This window comes from Conger conger, chromosome 3, assembly GCF_963514075.1.
Source record: "Conger conger chromosome 3, fConCon1.1, whole genome shotgun sequence".
NCBI lineage: Eukaryota > Metazoa > Chordata > Actinopteri > Anguilliformes > Congridae > Conger > Conger conger.
Window position 1 is genome coordinate 39,850,922 of NC_083762.1, and position 24,742 is coordinate 39,875,663.

The following is a 24,742-nucleotide window of genomic DNA, read 5'->3' on the forward strand; positions in this document are numbered from 1 at the left end:
CACGATTGACTGATTAGATAATCTCATGAATAAGTTGTGTACAGGTCTTCCTAATAAAGTGATCAGTGAGTGTAGTTAGCGGAGTCTTTGTTAGGTTCAAGGCGAGATGGCTTTGAGAACTGCAAAATATTTTGGATAAGTGAACTACTTGAGAAATTTTATCTTGAAGGTTAAGATGGATAATATTGTGTTGGCTGAGGAGAAAGAGATTTATAATTATTTTCTTATCATGCTCCTCTCCTGTGGAACAAATCGCCTGCTCATGTTCAGGGTGCAGACACTATCACCTTCTTTAAAGCTAGGCTAAAAACGTATCTCTTTAGTCTGTGGCTGGCATAAGCTATAGAGTCTCTGGTGGACTTAGCAGTCAGTGCTGTCCGTGGATCATTGTTGGTAGTGCTGTGTTGACCTGAACCAGTCATGGTCTGGTGGTGTCTGTATCAAGCCTGCCCTCATGGCTGTGTTGGCCACTGCCTCTGTTTCCCTTAGCTATGCTGCCATAGCCGTATTCTGCCTGACAGTGCCACCCATTGGTGTTCCGGCCATCCCTGTACCTCATCCCTCTACATCCCTGCTGACTTTTTAAGTGGACATTTATGTACTTTTATTCATCTGTTAGTATTTAAAACCATTCTTTCAACAAACCAGTGTCAAGCAGCAGCAGCAGATGGGTTCCCCTATTGACATTACAATAAATTCTAATTTATTTCAGAAAATTGATTTGATTTTCTTCAAAGGATATTATCTGCTGTTATGAAAAGAATGATCTTGATGAATTTCAAATTTTATCAACTTTTATTTTTGCTGGGGAAGTACTTAATTCATAAATGTAAATGATCTAATGGTCAAGCAGAAGAAAATGAGCAACTACTGTTAAAACAGATCGAAGAATAGTCAGAATGGCAAAGATTCAGCCATTCATCAGCTCCAGAAAGCTCATAGATAATCTACAATTATATGTAAGTGCTGTTACAGTCAGAAGACGTTTGCTCGAAGCTAAGCTATCAGCAAGAAGCCCCTGCAAAGCACCATTGTTGAAAAAAGGGCATGTGCAGAATCATTTAAAATTTGCCAAGGAACACATCGATTGGCCCAAAGAGAAATGGCGTAACATGGACCGATGACAGTAAAATTGTTCTTTTTGGGTCTAGTGGTCGTCGACAGCACGTCAGACAACTCCCAGGTACTGAATTCAAGCCACAGTACACTGTGAAGACAGTGACGCATGGTGGCACAAAAATCATGGTATGGGGTTGTTTTTCATACTATGGTGTTGGGTTCGTATACCAGGGATCATGGATCAGTTTGAATACAACAAAATACTTGAAGAGATTATGTTGCCATATGCCGAAGAGGAAATGCCCCTGGCATGGGTGTTTCAACTAGACAAGGACCGTAAACACACAAGTAAGCGAGCAACATCTTGGTTCTAGACAAAAAGGATTGAGGTAATGGAGTGGCCAGCTCAATCCCCTGACCTCACCCCATTGAAAACTTGTGGGGTGACATTAAAAATGCAGTTTCTGAAGCAAAACTTAAAAATTCACAGGAACTGTGTAATGTTGTTTGTTCATCCTGGGCTGAAATACCTGTTTCTAGGTGGCAGAAGTTGGTTGACTCGATGCAACGCAGATGTGCAGCAGTTATCAAAAACAATGGTTATGCAACTAAATATTAGTTCAGTAATTTAAAGTGAAGTTAAATCTCAAAAGATTTCTTCAGTTTATACAGTTTGAAGAGAGTTTGAAGAGAAAAATGTCGACACTGCCATGTTTTTAAACAGAATAATATTCCTTTTCTTTGCTTCCTGTAAAAGAATAACTTGATAAAATTAGCTAATGCTTTGATTTGGAATTGAATGTATAATGTTTCCACTACATTTTAAATATTGAACTAAAAGCTATTAAAAAATATTTTCACTTTATTCACTTTTTTAACACACTGTTATTTATTTGAACACAACTGTATATGTCACATTTCATACAACTGTACCAACTTTACAATGGTAGAGTGGTGTGCAAATATGTAGGCACCCCAGGTGCAGCTTGTAAACTCTTCCTATAGCAAGCTAAGAGTCTTTCAATTCTCGCTTTTGGAATTTTTCCCCATTCTGCCTGGCAGAACACCTTTAGCTCAGATATATTCTTTGGCCTCCTTACATGTATATGTTTGAGATCTCCACAGATTTTCAATAATATTAAAGTCTGGGGACCATGGTGACTATTCCAAAACCTTCCAAAACCTTCCTGGAGGTACTTCATGGTTGATTTTGAGGTATGCTTTGGACCATTGTCTTGCTGGAATATCAAACCTCTTTTCAACTTCAATGTCTGGACTGACCTTCAAACATTAGCCTCTAGAATTTCTTGATATTTGGTGGAATCCATTCTTCCTTCCACTCACACAATATTTCCTGTGCCTCCAGCTGCCACACAACCCCAAAGAATAATGGAGCCACCTTCACGCTTAACAAATGGCAAGGTGTTCTTCTCTTGAAAGGTTTCAGCCTTTTCTCTACAAACATACCTTCATTGGTGGTGACCAAAAAGTTCCATTTTGGTTTCGTTAGTCCATTTATCCCAAAAGGCTTCAGGCTTCTCCGTGTTTTCTTTTGCATACTTCAGATGCTTAATTTTGTGTTGAGATCATTCTTTTTGGCAATGCCTTGGCTGTTCCATAACTGTTCGATTTTATAATAAAGTTTCTGACATTGGAAATAGGTTTTAAATGCCCAATTTTTTTTCACCCCACTGTACATCACCAACGCACCTCATCCAACGTAGCTAATTGAGTTTTTACCTTTATGGTAAATGGTAAATGGTTGGCATTTATATAGCGCCTTTATCCAAAGCACTGTACAATTGATGCTTCTCATTCACCCATTCATACACACACACACACTTACTGTCTGAGCCATGTCGCCCCTAAGCTGCAGGAGTTCAATGCTGCATGGCAAAGTCAGTGCAAAGTCAGTGCAAGACGAATATCTTTCAAATGAATGTCTAAATCTATTTCAGCCAAGAAGATCCCAAATGTTCTGAACAGTGGCAACTGTATCAATGTACAATTATAACACAAGCATTACATTACATTATTACAATTTGGCAGACGCTCTTATCCAGAGCGACGTACAGTTGATTAGACTAAGCAGGAGACAATCCTCGCCTGGAGCAATGCAGGGTTAAGGGCCTTGCTCAAGCGCCCAACGGCTGTGCTTATTGTGGCTACAGTGGGATTAGAACCACCGACCTTAGGGGTCCCAGTCATTTACCTTAACCACTACGCTACAGGCCGCTCATGTGCATTGTAGTCATGTAGTCATTTGCACTACTCAATTACCTGACCTTTGCACACATAATTTTGTAAAACAAGCATTCATTGCAAGCTGACTGGGTTAAGGCCAGTGCCTCTCTGGGTGTCCCTGAATCAGCCGACATCCATTTATGCTAGTAGATGCCAATATCACGACTTTGTGTGCATCTGTGGTTTGATTTTATTTGTTAAATTAATTCTCAGGGCCCAGTCTAGCAACGCTCCTTTGGAAATGGGACTGGATCTGGTCCTGCTGGCTGTAGAGGAGAGATGGGAGAGCCTTGTTCAGAGGCAGCCATGGGGAATCAGAGCATCAGCAATAGGGCCCAACTGTCACCCATCAGGAAGAGAGCCACCAGCACAAACTGCCTATACAAGAAAACCTTTAATGACTGCTTTCCTCCAACCTCTATCGTTTTCAGACAAAATCAATCTGGATCTTAACTGTTTTTTTTGTTTTTTTTTCTCTTTTTAAAATTTTTTTAATAAAGTGACTCTGTGAGACAGGTTACCAAGGAAACCGCTGACTCTGTCGTACCACTAAACGCTTAAGTTCAGAGGGGGTTTAGACTCGAAAGACTTCCTGTTGCCGTGAATCTGCACGCCTCTTCTCAAGGTGCACGGTCACATGGTTCTGAGTATAGCAAACGGGGTGCGCTCTGCAAGCAAGTGAAGCCCTAAAATCAAAGGGCAAGAGGCAGCTTTAAAAATGCCAGCTGTCCCCCACACCCTTACATGAACGTGACCAGGCACAGCCAGGATCAAGCTTTTTGACAAAAGAGGTGGGTGGGGGTTGGGGTGGTGATGAGGGGGGGAGGCATTGTGTTCCATGGTAAATGGTAATTAGGCAATTTTTTCTCAATTTTTCTTTTCTTTTCTTACAAGCAGGCACTGATATGGTGTGGCATTAGTGCAGTAGTAACTTTGTGTAAAAATCACAGGACATCATAACATTACAGAACTTTATAGACTTGGAATTATAATTATTTAGAGGCAATTGAAAATTGAATGAACAAAAATATGTTCATATTAAAATGAAGGAAATATATTGGAATAGCACATTAATAGTAAATTAACAGGATCTATGGATTTGAAAACCAGTAGGTATATAGGCCACATGGCAACAGCATTTCTGGCTTGAATTCTCTTCAATGGGCTGCAAGTCCAAGTACACACGTGCATGCCCTGGTTCATTTTATACGGGATATAAAAATTCATACAATTATACATATTCTGGTTAATACGATAAAGAATACATTACTTCAAGTTACACATTAATTTGTTCAACACTGCTTACATTTTTACCACACTGACATATGAAAGGCTTTTCTAGTGCAATATTTTATTTTTATCTAATATTTTGAAAGCCACAATTACTATGGATTTGAAAGCCAATAGTTACATGGAATTTATGTATTTGAATGGCAGTAGGTGGCTACGATACATACAGTAGGATATGCATATTTGGAATGGCAGTAAGTATAGGGTATATGCATTTGAAAAGGCAGAAGTTAGTACTACTACTTGGCAAAGCACTTCTGGAGGAAGTGGCTCATGTGCGTGTAGACATGTTGATGGGCTGAGCCATCCAGACCATGGTCCTTATCAGTGTACCACTGGAATATAAAAGAAAGAAAAAATGGTATAAATACAATAACATTAAGGAACAACAAATGGCGAACAAAAAACATAAAATTTTAGATTTGGAATTACACATGTGGTTAAAGTGCACATTCTCAGATTATATTAAATAGTATTTATTTATACATTTTGGTTTCACCATGTAGAAATTACAGCACTGTTTATACATAGTCCCCCCCCCCCATTTCAGTGCACCTTACCAGTGCCGGCTGGTGGTGATACTGGATGGGAGGGCTTAAAAACTAAAAGTCTAATATCTATCAATAGCTCACACTCCAGTATTGCATTGGAAAATATGCCAGTGAGTTTGCTTTTCTATTAATTCTTTTCTTTCATAGTTCATTATGTCTCTGTATGATTAACTACCTTTTTCAAGCCGACAAGCTATGTTTTCTTGAACTAACATTGACAGATTTCCTATGAGTTTCCAATACATGCTTCCAAATTTTCTCCAATAAATCTGAAATCTCCAATAAATCTAAAACATGGCCTCTTCTTGAGTGGCCAAGTCAATCACCTCATCTGAACCCAATTGAGCATGCCTTCCATATACTGAAGAGAAACCTTAAGGGGACTACCCCCAAAACAAGTGTGAACTAAAGATGACTGCAATACAGGCCTGGCAGAGCATCACCAGAGAAGACACCCAGCAAATGGTAATGTCCATGAATTGCAGACTTCAAGCAATCATTGCATGCAAAGGATATGTAACAAAATACGAAACATGACTACTTGCATTTATATGATATTGCTGTGTCCCAAACATTATGGTGCCCTGGAATGGGGGGACTATGCTGTAATATAAACACTGCTGTAATTTCTACATGGTGAAACCAAAATGTACAAAAATGCCTTTTACGAGTACTTAAACTACATGTGTTTTTTATTACAAATCACAAATGGCGGAATACAGAGGCAAATAAATGAATGTCCCAAACGTTATTGAGGGCATTGTAGGACTAACTTGCCATTGCATTACTAACAGAAATTGAGTGATGTCAAACATTCACAGGTGCATGATTGTCCTGCTCAGTACAAATGAATAATCAAAAATCCATCCCACTGGCCTGTTGAATGGTAAGTACAATGAACCCACAAAGTACAATACAGTGCCATTTTCAAAAGCAGCTTATGCTAGAAAGCACTATCTTTACATACGTCAAGAAATAAGTCAAGTTGAATGTAACAGATTTGCACACCACACTCCCCTTCAATCTATGATTTTTACCATTGCCTCAAAGTCCACTTCTGCCTCGACAAGAGCTCTGGAGATTTGTGCAGCTTGCTGGAAATGAACATTGTCTGAAAAGTAGATCCGAAAAGATCAGATATAATCCCTTGTTTAGATGAATCTGCTACATTTTAAAATGGACAATTATGAATCATAATATCCATGTCATTCTATGTGTTATTGGATTTAACATTATCTAAATTATGAATATCTGAATATCAGGGATATGTGCATCTGAATAAAACATATTAAAATACACTTACCATCCGCTGTGCCATGAACCAGAAGGTATTCAACAGATTTGAAATTTGGGGCCCTAGCGGTTACTGTGGAATTCTGTAAAAGCATACAATGAGATTATCTACTTTTATAAAGAACATCACAAACAATAATGATTCGATTATTAGCATTAAACTATGACACAATTTCAGAGTCAAGGCTTGGCTGAATGCTCAATTCTGACCACTGAAATTGGTCCTCCAAAATCTGAACATTCCCCCTCCTAGCGGTTTAAGTTAACAGTATGTTCTAATTCCCCAATCAAAACTGAGCCAAATGTTTTTGTGTCTCTCTGCTCAATTAATATAATTAATGTTACATCCTAACCCTAAGCCTAACCCTAACCTGAACCATGATCTCTGTTGCAACAATTTTTATACCATTTGCCCACGGATGTGTAAGTACATCTATTTTGCATCTATTATATTTCTCCATGTATTTGCAGAATATCATCGTGGGGTGGTGCTTATCCAGGATTCGGCATATGTGAACCAATTTCCAGGGCAGGAAAAATCTGTGCAAGATCATGTTGGTTTTGAAATTGCTGGTAGCTGGTATTTCAAGCTGGTCATAGCTGGATTTTACACCTGGGCAGTAATCATATGGCACACGTTTGGTTTCTGCATGTTTGGGAACGATTAGGTTTATAGTTTTTAATGTAACTCAATAGTTGGCAAGCTAGTTATGCATGATAACAAACATGGTAAGACCAAACTGTATCGTAATACAATACGTAAGCTACATTTCCATTTACAGTAGAATCGCATATTTTGAAACAAATGTTTTGATTATAATGACAATTTTTGTTGCCAAGTAGTTGTATAAGCAGGATATGGCCTTGGCTTAAATGTACTACCCTCACGTTAGGCATTCAAACTGCATAATACACAGCCCCTCAGCTATTATCCCTTACATATTTTGATGAATGCAATATTTAAATGTGATGTGCCTCATTACATAAAAAATATAAACAAAATGTGTTTAACATAATGATATTGAAGAAAGCATTCATAGAAAAGAGTGTAATAACTGTAAACAATTACATTCAAACCAGTCCATAACAGAAATATCTGAACATTCTGTAATTTGACACTTACCTCGTAGGATTCAAGATTATCAGAAGGTTCGTTCATATAACGTTCGGTATAGATTGAATCTGAAAGCATACATTTTTGTGTATTATATGAATTTGTATGCAGTTATTTGGTCAAACAAATTTATCAATTAGGATATGGTAGTATAACCACCAGGGAATTATTGAATACTTTATGTTGGATCATAAAGATGGTAGTTTTCTTGTCTGTTAATACATACCATAATATTCCCATTTAGATACTGGGGCAACAGCCATTCCACACTTGAAAACTCCACTCCCAGAACCCAATGCCATGGATGTTACATAACCACCATATGACTGCAAGAGAAAGTCATTATAGCATGATGAGCTACAGAATAGTTCTTATTTGAAATAAAGATTATATATTTTTGCTAAATATTATAAATCTATTCAGAAAAAACAACACACTACCACTTACCCAACCCCAGATGGCTACTCTGTCTTTGTCTATAAAGTTCATATCAATAAATTTTCTGTAAAAGGAAGACAGGATTTTATTACACATTCCCTTATTAATTTTATATAAGAAACCCATAAAAAAATGTTATGGCTATGGTACACAAAAGTGGATCAGGTAATATGATAAACTGGTCAATATATTACAACTAATACCATCATTAGACTGAAAATAGTAGAGCAGCAAAGAAAATAGATTTTTGCAATAAAACTATGACTAGTTTACTCTTCATAATACTTTTAACTAAAATAACTTCATAATATTAAAATCAACAGTAAATAATTTGGTACGGGTATTAGCTTAACAATATACAATATTTATATACAACTATATACAACTCTCATGAACATTATCTCCCCTTATATACGGAGGGACTGAAGATCAGAGATTGGGCTCGCTGCTTATTGACGCTTCTCTAAACGTGATAAATGAGCACTGTATCAAGGACAGCTGGTTGCCCTTCTGCTTGGCTTCACAAAGATACAACTCACCTCGTGGCTGATATCTGATCTTCCACTTCAAATGTACCCAGTTGTCTGTAGATAGCGTGCATTATTTCGTCACCTTGGAAACCGCTGCCCCTTCCATCGAAGCTGGCCACAATAACATTCTCTGTACTGGCAAGGTATGTGGCCCAATTCAGCTGGAAAACGTAATTTACCTTTTGGCTACTGGGTCCAGCATATCTATATTAAGAGATTGAAGATTACATTTTTAAGGCATACTTAATAATAAATATGTATTCCTAAAGCTTTTGGTAGCATAATAAGTAAAGAAATGTATTAACAAATGATCTACTGTATATTTGTTCTGCTCTGTTATTAATGGTACATGTATATATACATGGAATTGTGTACATGATTTAGGAGTATATGCATCATGCAAAGACTGATGTGAATAATATGTCCCTCCAAAGAACAAATAAGACAAATAAGTACAAAAATACTCACACATCAATTAGGAGAGGATATTGTTTTGACTCGTCAAAATGAGGAGGGAGAGTCATCTGGTACCAAAGGTCTGTTTGAAAACAAGTTGACAAGAACAAGTGAATGACAGGTATAAGTGGTAAGCATGAATCTTCACAGATTTGAATCTTATTTTATGCCATCAAAAATCTTACCAAATCCGTTGAGCTTGACAGTACCACGACGCATGGTTGGCATCTGAATCTCAGACAGAATCTGTTCCAGACCTTTGTTGTCTTCAAGAACTTGGATCTCTAAAATTACATTGTAAATATAATTTTCTATATTACCTGAAATCTATAAAGATCTAAAAGAATAATACATGCACTCACAGATGTAAACCATTTATACATTGCCTTGTATATTTAAAATGAGAGCATATTGGTGACATATATTTTCATATATATTCTTGAAACTTCTGCACTAAATATACATAATGTCATCTGAAACTATTTATGATTTATCATATCGTAAACCAGAGAAGAATGTGCACATCTGTAGAAATTGAAATGGCAGTTGAAATGTCAAAAAGCCACCATTTTCTCTGTTAATTTGCTTACCTCTTGGATTGCCACTGTTGTTATAAAGTAAAAACAAAGGTAGTCCAGGTCCTGTGGAATGATATGAAAAAGTATATGGTATTTTTGCATAGGCAAGCATTTTACCATATGATCAGCTATAGGCTATAGGGCTACATAATTATCGGCACCCTTGATAAAAATGAAGAAAAAAGGCTGCACATAATAAACACAGATAATAATCTAATGACTTTTATAAAATTCCACCTCCATACCAACAAACTCTTTGGAAGGGTAGCATGAAGACAGCCCTTACTGAGCACAGTAAATAAAATCAGTCATCTGGAGTCTCCCAAACCTCTTTGCAATTATGACTGGAAGAGATTGTTATGGTCAGATGAGATAAAATTTGAATGTTTTGGACATACACACCATTGGCATGTTGGTGGCAAAAGAGGAATGCATACAAGGAGAAGCACAATGGCAAATATGGAGGCTGTTCATTGACGTTTTGGAAATGTTTTGCCATCAGTAGTCCAGGGATACTATTTAGGGGCAATGGCATAGTCTCCAGACTTAAATCTCATCCAAAACCTGTGGTCTGAATGGAAGAGGGGGGTCCTCACAGCAAACCCAAGGATATCAATAATTGGTTTTGCATGGTAAAAAAATCCTGCAAATGTCTTCTCTAAACTTATCACAAATGATAGAAAAGACTCAAGGCTGTCATTCTGTGTTAGTCTACAGTAATTGTTGTGCATATTTATCAAGGCAGCCCACTGTGTATACCTGCTTATACTGGACTACAAAAAAATAATTATTTTTCCTTGTGGATTGAAAGTATGTCATGGCAATTTCATGCATTCATTTTTGCAGAGAGATCATTGGCAAGGCAACTGACCGTAGCAGTCCATGCGGTAAAAAGAGGCTTCTTCACTGAAGTATGCTGAGTTGTACTGGCACCTCTCCTCTCGCACTGCACAGGTAAGGCATTCAGGTGGGGAATGGCCACTGCTGGTTATTGAAATCCTGACAGACAGAGAAACACACTCTCAAATTTCAAGAAGTATACAGTACCAGTCAAAAGTTTGGACACATTTCGGAGCCTTTTTTGTCATTTTTCTGATTAATGTTTTATTTTCTGTGTTTCATCAAACAACTCACATGTGGTCAATACGAAGGTTCTCAGCTTTTATTAAAGAGTATTTTTATACATTTATACATTTTTACCATGTAGCAATTGTAAAGAAATTTCAAGTCAAATGAAATAGTCATGTTTTCTATTTGGTTGCATATATTTGTATGCCATGAAATCTATCAACATCACCAGAATTGTGCTGATGCAGTATGGAACACATTTGTGGATTAAATGGTTTTTAGTCAAGGGTCTGAGGTATGTGAATTCACATGTGAATTGTTTGATGTCTTATTTCCTCTGTCATCAATCAGAAAAAGCTGAAAAGGGCAAGATGTGTCCAAACTTTTGACTGGTACTGTACTTTCTTATTAACACATCCAAAAGGTATAAACATACACTCAGTGCACACTTTATTAGGTAGACCTGTACCCCAGCATATTAATGCAAATATACAATCAACAAATGAAGTGGCAGCAACTCAATGCATAAAAGCATGCAGACATGGTCAAGAGGTTCAGTTGTTCATATCAAACCTCAGAATAGGGCAGAAATGTAATCTAAGTGACTTTGACTATGGAATTATTGTTGGTGCCAGACAGGGTGGTTTGAGTATCTAAGAAAGTGCTAATCTCCTATGATTTCCATGTACAACAGTCTCTAGTGTTTACAGAGAGTGGTGCGAAAAAGCAAAAACATCCAATGAGCAGCAGTCCTGTGAGCGTAAACACCTTGCTAATGAGAGAGGTCAGAGGAAAATGGCCAGACAGGTTCAAGCTGCGAGGAAGGAGACAGTAACTCAAGTTACCCTGCTCAAGTTAACAGTGCTCTGCAGAAGAGTATCTCCAAACACATAACGCGTTAGACCTCTAAGTGGATAGGCTACAGCAGCAGAAGACCAATAAGTCTAAAAAATAAGTCTAATAAATATCTAATAAAGTGCTCACTGAGTGTATGAGCAATACCTTCATTTGAATTTGTTCTATTACAGTAGAGATACAGGATGATGGGTGTCAATTGTGAAAATGCTGAGGACATATTTTTTAAATACACAATGTTGTAATTTCAAGATTCCACATTCAATAGTTTATTGTAATTTATTTCCATATTAAGTCACAGGCTATAACTATAAAATAAAAAGTTTCTTACTTATAAAGGTTTCTCTGGCCTGGCCGCCCAAGGTATTCATTACTGACATAGTATCTGTGGAAATGAAAAATATTTTTTGTTACTGTAATGTAAAGCAGAGTTTCAGGTATACCTACATTAGACTATTCATACTCATTTGTTGTGATTCTACACATCACTTTTCTTTTTCAATCCATTTCATATTATTGAACTAACACTTTTTCTCCAGTATGGAGTCTGTGATTTGTACTGTGACAATTCCTGTGGTTAAGAAGCCGTGAGTATTTGCTTTCTCCTGAATTTGGAATGTTCAATCTTGTTCATCACACTCTGTCCTTCATTTGTGAGTGTGCAGACAAGCTTCTGCTGCTTCCATGTAATGTTAGCTGCCACAACACCGCAGTTCGGAAACTTTGAAGTTGCAGCCGTAAGCAATCCCTTCAAACAGTATTAACAGTATCAAACATCTTAGCATATCAAAATCCTCCTCTCCCTGGATAACTTTGGAGCCAACTGTGCATCACACTGCCAGGATCTTGGGTAAAATCAGAACTGGCATGGTTGGGATCTATATCAGCCCGTAGGGCCAAGCCGTGAAACCGTGCCATAACATAATGACCCACCTAGTAGCCCCTTAATTTAAAGCAATCAAAAGCAACATGAAGCACATAAGTCAATAATCTGCTTAACAAGACTTACAGGGCGTCTTTGATCAGTTTGGAAATGGAGATTACCTCCCACTTTCCTGATGTGATGGGGATGGCATTACCCTTCAAACAGAGAAGGCATGGTGAGACATGATGTTTCTCAACCACACAGTCCAGTAGAGAACCCTTACTGCTTATTGCTTATTGCTTCTGCTTCTACTTCTACTTACAGCATGCACATAATGGATGTGCTTATAGCCATTTATGTCACTCATCACTTTGTAAAAACTTGTGTTGTCCGCAGCAAAGACAGGTGAGTCTGGCGAAAACTGAAAAAAAGATGAAGGGTGTTTGGTTTCACAGTTGAACAGAAATAGATTTTTTCAGTAATAGTGATTAAAAGTGAATTTTTAGTTATTGTGATGCATATATTATGTTACGTATTATTATCTGTGCTATTTCAATTTTAGACGTACTCGCCCAACCCATCCACCATCACTCCTTTCGACATGATTCTAAAAAAGAAAACAGAAAAAGAACTTAACCTCACTTTCACAGTAAGATTCTTCTCATAATATTCTTTAGCGTAATGCTGCTTTCATTCAATGGGTGTATCTTGGATCATTATTTTTGTCACTTCTACTGAACTGGGTGTCATATGATTTATGTAAGACTCATCATTAAGGTATACAGTAAATGCTGCATAATATCTTTTATTGTTAAAATGAATTTTTTTTAAAGTTGCTTAATTGTCCATGGGAATTGTTCAGATACTGGCACTAGATGGACTTAAAAAGAAGTATGTGCACAGGAGGGACATGGGACACGTACTGCTCCCTCAGTCCAGATGCTCCCAACTAAGTCATAGATCTGTAAAAGGACATAGTTCTGCTTCCTTTTCTGCCACTGGACTGCAATGCGTTCATCTGTAACCCAGGTGACGGAACTCAAATAGTGGTCACTGCAAAAAGGAAATACAACATGGAGAAGACGTCTACTTATCTACTACAGATCTTTTAAGTGGCCCTTCGATGACAATTTCTACAATTTCTTCACATACAATTCAAAGCAGTGCAAAACAGTTTGTTACTTATAATCATCATCCAGCTCAGATCCAAGAACACAGGTGGCCCATGTAATGAACTATACAGAAGTACTTGAATTGATCAATTAAGTTCTAATAAATAGTACATCCTGCAGCTTTCTGGTGTGAAACAACACCAGAATATTGTTTGATGGACCAGTTTAGGAAATCAACAAAATATTTGTAAGAAAGTTGAATAATCATTGGCAGTCATTGTGAAATGCTATTACTTTGCAAATGTTACGTAAAATGAATCATACTGTACTTTATTCCTACTGAATTTGGCACTACGACCTCCATGACAGGTGACGTCATTGTAGTATCAGCAACGAACAACTTGACCGTGGGATTTGACGCCCCTGCCTAGATAAGAATGAAATGTATTAGTTAATATATAATACAAAGGTTTACACAGTTAAACCAATTCAAGCATTACCGTATAATATAATACAGAATTATTTTGGAAGAAATTACAATTCAAATGTATGGCCTCCCATAGAGAAAATAAATAATCATTTCACATACACTCAGTGAGCACTTTATTAGGTATTTATTCAACTTGTTTTTTAGACTTCTACTGCTGTATCCTATCCACTTAGAGGTTTGAGGCGTTGTGTGTTTAGAGATGCTCTTCAGCATACCACTGTTGTAATGTGTGGTTATTTGCGTTACTGTCTCCTTCCTGTCAGCTTTGATCAGTCTGGCCATTCTCATCTGACGTCTCTCATTAACAAGGCGTTTCTGTCTGGAGAATTGTTGCTTTTTTTTTTTTTTTGCAAACTCTAGAGATTAATGTGTGTGGAAATCCCAGGCTACCCTGTCTGCCACCAACAATCATTCCACGATCAAAGTCATTTAGATCACATTTTTTCCCCATTCTGATGGTTGATACGAACATTAACTGAAGCTCCTGACCTGTATCTACATGAGTGTATGCATTGCACTGCCGCCACACAATTGGCTGATTAGATAATTGCATTAATGTGTAGGTGTAATAAAGTAAAAATGTACCTAATAAAGTGCTTGGTGAGTGTACAATTTAAGTATTGTAATATACACTCACTGATCACTTTATTAGGAACACCTGTACACCTACTTATTCATGCGATTATCTAATCAGTCAATCGCGTGGCAGCAGTGCAATGTATAAAATCATGCAGATACGGGTCAGGAGCTTCAGTTAATATTCACATCAACCATCAGAATGGGAGAAAAATGTTATCTCTGACATATACTTCTGACATTCAGGAGCCTGTAAACCAGTTAGGGCTGCGTTTCCAGCCTTTCCAGTCTGTGTTTCAAGCCTTCTTAACACTACATTGTTCATAATTTATACCTTAACCTCTACCTTAGCATTTCAGTATGTTTCCCGAAACGTTCTTAGCTAAGTATAGTATACCTTCTGTAAGTGATACTTTCGTAAGGTTGGTCTGGACCACTCTTATTGATATTATAAGCTCATTCTGCTGGTGGTCACCACTGTTACAACCGCAAGCCTCTGAAATCAGCTGTTGCTCTTAGTTACATCTCAATCTGTAAAGCCATATGTACACTAATAATTCTACAGTTGTAGTTGGCTAATAATGTTACTAAAATGCCACATTAATGGGAGTGTTTTCATGCAAAGAATAAAATTGTACATTACAATGGATGCATGTTGCACTTTATTGAACAAGTCTAATTGCCTTTTCAATTATATTTATAAACTGCCGATTTCTGGAGCGATGTTTAACCATAGTTCTTCCGTTGTTTTGTTAGACACTGTAGTCCTAAAACTGGAAAACAATGTTTCTTTATTCAGCACCACCTCCTTTAATAATATCTCCATTTCGTTTGCTGTGAAGCTGTGGGATGTATCCACCATAGCTTATGCTGTTTTTGTGTTGGTGTGCTTTTATTGAAAACGTCAGCAAATCAGAGAAAATAGTTAATTACACCAGTAATGAGATGGTGCTTCTGGCAAATCAATTGCAAAGTCATTTAAGGCACCATGACAAAGATATTAAAATAATGTAAATAAAACATGATGCCAAAGAAGGTGTATTGCCCGGTGGCGTAGTGGGATGAGGTGTGATTCCGCAATCTGAGGTACCGGGTTCTTGCACCCATTTGGTAAAAATGATATTACTATTAACCTTTATTTATACAGGGTAAGTTGTATAATTCTTTTTAAAAAATGTATTCTATTAATAATTCTATTCCCACCAGTAATAAATGCAATATTTGTAATTATTCCTGCAGTGTTTTATTCATAAAGAACACTACTATGTCTCATAACGCAGTCAAGCAGTCGCTGCTTGACTGAATAATCGATCTTTGAGCAAGTCGATGGGCCAAGTAACGTCGCACAAAGAAGCTATCCCTTAAGCAACCACCTAAGGGATAGTTTGGGGAACACGGCTAGAAAAGTAAGCAACTTTAATAAGGTATACTTTTCAAGTCTTCGTAAAAGGCTAACCGTTATCGGGAAACGCAGCCCAGATCCATTTAGAATGTACTGTATCTCATAACTAGGGAGTAGTGACATTAAGACTTAACTTTTTCTTCCAATTTGGCCCTGATCTAAAAAAACTATTGAGGGCCCACAACTCATATAATGCTGAAATAATAAGCCAATAACATCATAACACACAATAGAAAATAATGCAGTGTTTCCCACAGGATCGTGGAACGGGGAGAACAACACTTAACCAACAGTTAACAATGTTTGACAACAATGCTGCTAAACAAAGCTTCTATAGTTAATAGTTTGTATAGTTAAGCTCAACTTACAAATTAAAACAGCCGTATCTGAACTATTGCACATTTTTAAACAGGTTTTCCTTGCCACTTGCACCTCTGGAACAAACACAGGAGTGATGTCTTTTTCTTTCAATATGTATTCGCACAAATTAGGCCTATGTTTATTCTCATTTCAACAGGCTAAGCTTTAGTGCTGTTTTCTTTCTGTTAAACATTATGTGTGCATGTTAAGCATAACACTACAAAAACCTGAAGCTTTGTACCACTGTTGTCAATTATGGTTAGCAAAGTGTCGCTTCACTACTATTTGTCAACGTCCAGGTTGGCAGCGGGTCCGTGCACAGGGCTAGCATGGATAATGCCCAGACAAAATCATCCCCATGGCTGTAGTTTTTCATTTAACCAACCACTTTTACCATTAAAATGATGAGCATATTCACTCAAAGAGATTTACAAACAGCTTGCAAAAGTGTAGTCTAAACGACTTCGTAAACGACTTTCTTAACCCAACGCCATATTTCTGTAAATGTGCAATGGAACGTGTATGGAAAGCTGCAATGGAGCCTGTATTGTCAACTGGTTCCTAGTTGAATGCGACATGAATTTGTCAGTTCAATGTGCTATTAGGACCTTACCTTGGGGTATGGAATAATGACTGTTTGGGGATACTGGTCAGCTCCATACCAAGAATATTCAATGACGGGGACCAATTTGTCATCAAACTGTGCATAGGCCAGGAACTTCCCACTTGGAGACCACCACATTGCATTTTTAGTTGAAAACATCTCCTCTGAAAGTAATGGGGAAAAATGTACATTTGAGCATTAAAAGCCTTTGGAAAATGTTCTAAATCATATTAACGCCAATATGCAAACCGCAAGAAAAATGTTTTGTCCCTTACCTTCATACACCCAGTCAGGGATACCGTTGAGAATTTCATTTTCTTTTCCATTGGTAGTCACTTGTGTAGGTTCTGCTGTGGCATTTTGTTTTACGTAAACATTGTAATTCCAAACATAGGCCTGTCAGAAAAGCACACTGGCACTAGTAATGCATTTTAATACATTGCATTTCTTTAAGAATGCTTTCAAACACAAAATTATGAATCATTATATTGGCTTTAGGAAGTATATTTACCAAGAGTAAAATAAAAATTCACACTTCCCAATTTATTACTTCCTTATAATGTGTGCTAGCAAGAACAATGTATCCTCTTGCACTTTCAATTACATGGATTATGGTGTCATATTCAATTCTTTACAATGGGAGGTGTCCCAATAAATCATGTATCACACCTACCAAACACGGGAGGTGGAGAAGCCAACTCACATACGTTTCTACTGATATTAAGTCATGGCAGAGTAATTACATGTTTTGTAGAAAATGCCACAGAATTTAGCAGAATTTTTGCACATACACTACCATACAAAAATACCCATACAAGACTGAATGAATGAATGAGATTGAGTTGTACGCTTACCAGTTTATTTCCGGTAGGAGCCCATGCCAAATTCTGCACCATTTCTGGAATATGGGAATCTATAAATGTGCTAAAAAAGTGGAAAAACTTATTTGCTCAAATTGACAAATTGACAAATTTGACAAATAGCTTTAAGAAGACCCTTATTTATAAATGCGTTAATTAATGTTTGGTGCTCACACAATATCACATGGATTAAAATAATTCACATCACAAAGACAATAAAGCATTTTTGTTGGGTGAGGTTTGTTACATGTCTGTCCACTGTTAACCCTACAAATGTATGCTAATGATAAGGGTTTCTAGTGAATCATTACATGACAATGTATGTATGACACAAGGCAATGCACTTACTTATTTCCCATGTCGAACATAGAATAAGAAGCACTGAAAGAGTGTCTCCATTGCTGTTGAAAAAAAATGAACAAGCAATTAACTTTATTTTTGATCAAGCTTTTTTTCCCCCCGAAAGATAGCTATTTAAATATTTCTAAAGAATGCTATTCATTACCTTAGTGTAATTGCTCTCAAAACATACATACTTCCGATCGGCAGACACCAAGTAGTTACTTGCTTTTACCTCATCCTGGAATATAAATATTTCAAAAAGGGGTGATTGTGAATTTGCATTAAAGTTTAAGGAAATAAATTAATTCAATCATTTCACATGAATGAAAAACCTCTCACAAAGTGTTTGCTGTTCAAAAACTCTGAGGCGTTTCCTTCTTGTTCAACACGGTAAATGACTACTGCTCCTTCACTGGTTGTATGGAGGTACTCGTTGTCTGTTGGGGGAAAGAAGAAGAGTATTGAATATTAATTCAAATTATGCTTGCATTCACTTGTAAGTAAAGGTTAAGGAAAATGCTGACATGCCTTTTACTACAATGCTTTTAGGTGAGAGGACAATAAACACCTCCATGTTTTACCTGATATCCAGCGCATATTGTATGATCTATAACGAATGGTGTTGTTGAAATAGTCCTCAAGTGTGTATGTCCTCTTTGGATCAACCACATCATCTTCTTCTGAAGTGGCAGAAACAAAGAATAATATTCACTGTTAAATTGTTACATACCCCATGGCCTTTATAAATATCCAGTACTTCAAATAATTCCATGTAAAATATAAAATGATATATTCAAACAAAATGTAATATGAATCTCTTTGTGGTTCCATACTGCTACATGGAATTTATTAAACTATTTAGGCTTCCCTGTTTTACTACTGAAATGAATTCTATTTGAATGTTTCATAATCACAATATATACACAATGATGAACTGAAAGACTGCGTCTGAGATCAACATTTGATAATCGTGTATGCTGATAACCAAGCTATTGCAAACAGCGAATTTTCTGCCTGATGCAGGATTGTATCCAGTGGAGTCTGTATGTATTTGGACAGTTGGTACAATTTCTGTTCTCTAAAGTCCAGCACATTAGATTTGAAATTAATTAAACAATGAGCTTAAAGTGCAGACTGTCCCCTTTAATTTGATGCGTGTAGGAATCACATCCCTTTTTATATGTATTCTCCCATTTTAGGGGACCAAAAGTAATTAAACTGTTGATTTCTAAGCGGAATAGTCAGGTCTATTCAATCGCTTCCTTAGTGCAGCTTAAGCATCCAGTATCTAGTCTTGATTCTAGGCTTTTGATTGCCTTTTGGACTTCATTATTGGAATTTGTCAACATGAACTGAATATGCAGAAGCAGCTGAGAAGTCATCCGCCCAATTACTTCCAATACTTTGAATCAATTCAATTCCCAGTCTATGTACAGGTTAAACACTGTTCAGAACCATGTCACACTCATAGGAGAAATCATAAATATCAAACCTCGTATAGAAAACAATCAGGGGTGTGTTTCGCGATAACGGTGTCTCTTGGCGCTTTACGAAGACTCTCTAAGGTATACCTTACTAAAGTTGTTTACTTTTCTACCTGTGTTCCCCGAACTATCACTTAGGGCGTTGCTAAAGGGATAGCTTCTACGTGCGAAGTTACTAGGCCCATCGACTCGCTATAAGATCGATTATGCACTCCATGCAGCGACTGTGACTGCGTTATGAGTGAAAGTAGTGTTATTTATGAATGAAACACTGCAGGAATGCTTAAAAATATTGCATTTATCACGACTGGTGGGAACGCATTAATAGAATTAAAAACTAAATTATCCAACCGTATATATAATTTTCGCCAAATTATAGCCTGTACGGTTAGTGATACGGTTATGGCTACGCCATCTAGCAATACGCCTTCTTTGGCATATCATGTTTTATTATTTTAATATCTTTGCCGTTGTGCCTTACATGACTTTGCAATCAGGGTTGATTTGGCAGAAGCACCATCACATAACTAATTGTGTAATTCACAATTTTCTCTAATTGGCTGACGTTTTCAATAAGCGCACCAACAAGCAAAACGCACCAACACGATTTAAAAAAAAGAAGAAGAAGAAAAAATTAACATAAGATATGGCAGAAAAAAACAACGAAAAAAGCCGTCCCACAGCTTCACAGCAAACGAAATGGAGATATTGTTATACGTGGCGCTGAATAAAGAAACATTATTTTCCAGTTTTAGGACTACGGCGTCCAACAACACCAAGAAAGAACTATGGTTGAATGTCGCTCCAGCACACAGAGAGTGGGAAATCGTCGGCTTATGAATATCATTTAAAGGGCAATTAGGCAACATGTTCAAAAAAGTGCAACATGCAACAAGTATTCTTTGCATATTTTAGTAATATTATTAGCCAACTACAACTGTAGAATTATTAGTGTACATATTGCATAACAGATTGAGATGTGAAGTGCAACAGCTGCTTTCAGAGGCTTGCGGTCGTAACAGTGGTGGCCACTAGCGGAGTGAGCTGACAACATCGCTAAGGTATAGCTAAGAGTGGTCCAGACCAACCTTACGAAAGTACGACGTACAGAAGGTATATGATAGCTGCCAACTCTCACGCTTTCGGCGTGAGACACACGCATTTGCATGTGCGTGTGAAAACAGGCAAATGCGTGTGTCTCACGCCGAAAGCGTGAGTTGGCAGCTATGGTATACTTAGCTAAGAACGTTTCGAGAAACAGGCTGAAACGTTAAGTTAGAGCTCAAGGTACAACTTACGAACGACGTAGCATTAAGAAGGCTTCGGGAAACGCACCCCAGGTCATTTTCCCTTCAGTATCATGGATGGCAGGTTTCTTTACGGGTTGTATGTTTGTTATTGTTTTTATGGTGGCCCATAGTTTTTAGAATTGGTAGTGGAATTTAGATCAAGCTGCCAAAAGCACTATAACACTACCTTTCATACCAAACATCAGCTCAAACATCTTGAAATGAGCAATGAAGGCAATAAATTATATCAAGCTGAATTTCAGCTCAAGTGGGCCTACTGATTCTTTTTTAAATAAATCAAAGTAATCGAACAATGCATGCATAGTGGATATGATTAGGCTATATAATAAAAAGAATAACGATGATTGGCTAATACACCTGAAATATCACCTTTCAATAACTTTTTTAATGCAATAGGCCTACAATGAATTTAAGTAAATTGCACAAACTACATATACTGTGATGTTTTTTGGGGTACTTACAAACAATGACTATCATCAGTATGATGTACAGATTATCATGATGTAATTGTCAAATCAACATTGCAACAACGCAGTAAAATGTTCAGTGTTAACTCTCGCAGATGCCTGTAGGTATCATACTGTGTGAGCCAAGAGTTTCCTACGTACATGATAATATTATATTAACAAATAATAAATTCTCTTTACTTCAAAACCGAGGGTTAAACTTACCATTCAAAAATATTGCGGTTGGTACCGCGATTAATGTGACGACGACTGCTGCCCCTATGATCCCTAGAACCACCTTGCCAATTACCTTTAAAGATGAAAGCAAAATAAATAAATAAATGTGTAAAGGTTAAGGGACACATGCCATTCAGACTCGTAGTTTACTCTTTACAGGTATATACAACTGTATATGCAAGTGTGCTATAGAATCACAAATGTATATATACCTCTGGTCAAAAAAGTACAAATGCATATAAATAAACATCAGTAACTCACCATAATTGTGCTGGGGACTTGATATTCACAGGTGAAAATGGCAAGTTATTATAATTCCTCATTGACGGGGAGCGAATGAGGATTTATCTCCTTTTTGCTAGCAAACCAAATTGCAATGAAGCTCATAGGGTTCTGCAGTTTTGGTTAAAAATTAACTTTACTTGGTTGTAAAAGGGGATAATAAACGTAAGTGAGATTAAAGATCCTGGGGTTAAAACTGGCTCTCTTTGCTGGACCATTGAACTTCAGGACACACTGAAAGTAGATGCTGTATATTGATATAGTAGTTGCCAAATAGAAGTTTATAAATCTGCACACAACTTCTTGAGTGAAGAAATCGAACCGGTAGTGGAAATACTTTCTATTGGCCATCTAAAGATCACTTCCATTAAGACATACATTATGAAGGCAAGCCTACTACGCAGGAATTGTACCCCTGCTCTGGTCCTGTGCTCTCCCTTCTTGCAAGGATATCTCCTGGCACAGGCTATAGAACTCCGCTGCCTGACTTGTCTTCAATATTCCAAAGTTATCACATGCCACTCCCCTGCTGAGGTCACCCCATTCATTGCCTTCTGGCCTACAGCGCACTCAACAGCAGAGACCACTTCCTACCTACAGGACGTAATTCAACCCTACACACCAACCACTCCGCTCGGATATCTGTGTGAATGGTTCTCGCTTGTCCCATTTCCCCATTCCTCTACAAACCAATAACAGTCTCCAAAGGCAATCAAAAGAATCAAGACTAGTTACTGAATGCTTTCGTATACCTGCACTATGGAAGTGATTGAATACACCGGACTAATCAGAAACAACAGATAAGCCTGTCCACTTACCTTTGGTCCCCTAATATGGAGGGACTATGTATAAAAAGGGACATAATTCCTAAAAGGATCCCCTGATATAGCTCTAAATACCCTCAAATGAAAGGTGACAGTCTGCATCTTAACCTCACTTTGTTTCATTTCAAATTCAATGTGCTGGAGTACAGAGCAAAAAGAATAGGAATTGTACCACTGTCCAAATACAGACTGCACTGTACACTCAGTGATCGCTTTATTAGGTAGACCTGTACACCAGCTTATTAACGCAAATATTTAATCAGCCAATCATGTGGCAGCAACTGAATACATACAAGCATGCAGACACGCTCAGTTGTTTTTCAAACAAAATGTCTGAATGGGGAAGAAATGTGATCTAAGTGACTTTGACCATGGAATGATTGATGCTGCCAGACAGGGTGGTTTGAGTATCTTAGAAAATGCTGATCTCGTGGGATTTTCATGCACAACAGTCTCTAGAGTTTGCAGAGAATGGTGCCAAAAACAAAAAACATCCAGTGAGCAGCAGTTCTGTGGGCAAAAACACGTTAATGAGAGAGGTCAGAGGAGAATGGCCAGACTGGTCAAAGCTGACAGGAAGGTGACAGTAATGCTGAGTGCTCACTGAGTGTATATAACCATTATATACAGTGGCTTCAGAAAGTATTCAGACCCCTTCACTTTTTGCACACGTTGTATATTTAAATTTAAATTTATAAAATTGGTATGTCTGCCTATCAATCGACCCTCAATAACCAATAATGGCAAAGTGAAAAACATGGTTTAGAAATTAATGAGGTGAAATCTCTCATTTACAGAAGTATTCAGACCTCCAAGTATCCTGTTTGCTTTAATAATCCTTGAGACGTGTCTAGAATTTGATCAATCTACATGGAAACCATGTAGACCGCAGTGATAAAAGTGGTGAAGCATAGATCAGGGCTTTGAGTGTCCCCGGGAGCTTGAGAGGATCCGCCAAGAAGAATGGGATAAACTGCCATACAGAAGTGCAAAGCTTGTAGGAACTTACTCAAGAAGACTTGAAACTGTAATTACTGCCAAAGGGGCTTTTACAAAGTACAAAATTAAGGGTCTGAATACTTGCACAGATGAGCCAAAACATTATGACTACTCACATATGATGCAAATTACATTGATTATCTCCTACCAATGGCACATATCAAGGTCTGGAATATATTAGATGGTAAGTGAACAGTTGGTACTTGAACATAGAAATACTATTGTCCATCATACTTAGCTAGCTATCTAACGTTAGCTATTGAAATGGAAAGCTACTATAATTATGTAAATTTACACTAGCTTTCCATTTCAATAGCTAACATTAGCTAGCTAGCTAATGTTATTTGTTCTAATTAGCAAGCTAGCTAATGTTAGTAGCCTAATGTTGGCTAACATAAACCTGGGAGGAATACTGTTAGCGAGCTAGGTCACAGTAACAAGTATTTATATATCTACCAAAATCATAATTTATATGTCCGTGGCTTTTCAGACAATTGAATAGTACTATCACTTCTATCATGTAACTAGCTCTATGGGACCCAATTTCAATGTTTTGTAGAAGAGAATGGTGTGAAAAACAAAAACATCCAGTGAGCAACAGTTCTGCACGCAGTAAGAACTGCTATAAGAATGCGCTGGAGTTCTAATTGAAATGAAACAAAGTGAGGTTAAGATGCAGACTGTCACCTTTCATTTGAGGGTATTTAGAGCTATATCAGGGGATCCTTGTCCCTTTAGGGGACCAAATGTAAGGCTTATCTATTTCTGATTAGTCCGGTGTCTTCAATCGCTTCCATAGCACAGGTATAAGAAAGCATTCAGTAACTAGTCTTATTCTGTAATGTGTTGTTAATCAGAGAGTTCAGAGGAGAAGGGCCAGACTGGTCGAAACTGACAGTTACGCAAGATTTCAATATGCCTTCTTCAAGTTGCAATGTCTCAAGCCCAGGACTGTGATTCTGGGGGAATCAGGGGCGCTCGACTCCCGCCCCCCTCCCTCGGAGTGGCTGATGATGGCAAGAACCCTCTGAAAAAACAAGCCAGAGCTCCCACCTTAGCTGTTAACTACACAG

General features: G+C 37.5%; 1 protein-coding gene across 1 annotated transcript; it reads right to left on the reverse strand.

Annotated features, from left to right (window-relative positions):
* Positions 1–4,783: 4,783 nt before the first annotated feature.
* LOC133123473 (dipeptidyl peptidase 4-like) lies at positions 4,784–22,772 on the reverse strand. Its single transcript, XM_061233939.1, has 26 exons — positions 22,746–22,772; positions 21,553–21,637; positions 18,669–18,767; positions 18,427–18,524; positions 18,251–18,325; positions 18,094–18,146; positions 17,740–17,809; positions 17,161–17,281; positions 16,895–17,049; positions 13,783–13,880; positions 13,265–13,394; positions 12,910–12,948; positions 12,664–12,762; positions 12,486–12,556; positions 11,808–11,861; positions 10,425–10,552; positions 9,566–9,616; positions 9,161–9,259; positions 8,988–9,057; positions 8,529–8,723; positions 7,999–8,053; positions 7,778–7,877; positions 7,561–7,619; positions 6,448–6,520; positions 6,182–6,255; positions 4,784–4,928 (listed from the first exon to the last, which is right to left on the reverse strand). The coding sequence occupies exons 1-26, from the start codon at positions 22,770–22,772 to the stop codon at positions 4,833–4,835; spliced, it is 2,274 nt and encodes a 757-aa protein (XP_061089923.1). The 3' UTR covers positions 4,784–4,832.
* Between the last annotated feature and the right edge of the window lie 1,970 nt (positions 22,773–24,742).

Bases quoted from the DNA above. Each gene is read 5' to 3' on its own strand.
- LOC133123473 (XM_061233939.1), bottom strand. From the start codon at position 22,772: ATGCAGACTGTCACCTTTCATTTGAGG. The intron at 18,525-18,668 runs GTAAAACATGGA...TTCCCCCAACAG, and splicing joins CAATATGCGCTGGATATCAG to ACAACGAGTACCTCCATACA. The intron at 12,557-12,663 runs GTAAGTAGAAGT...CTCTGTTTGAAG, and splicing joins ACATCCATTATGTGCATGCT to GGTAATGCCATCCCCATCAC.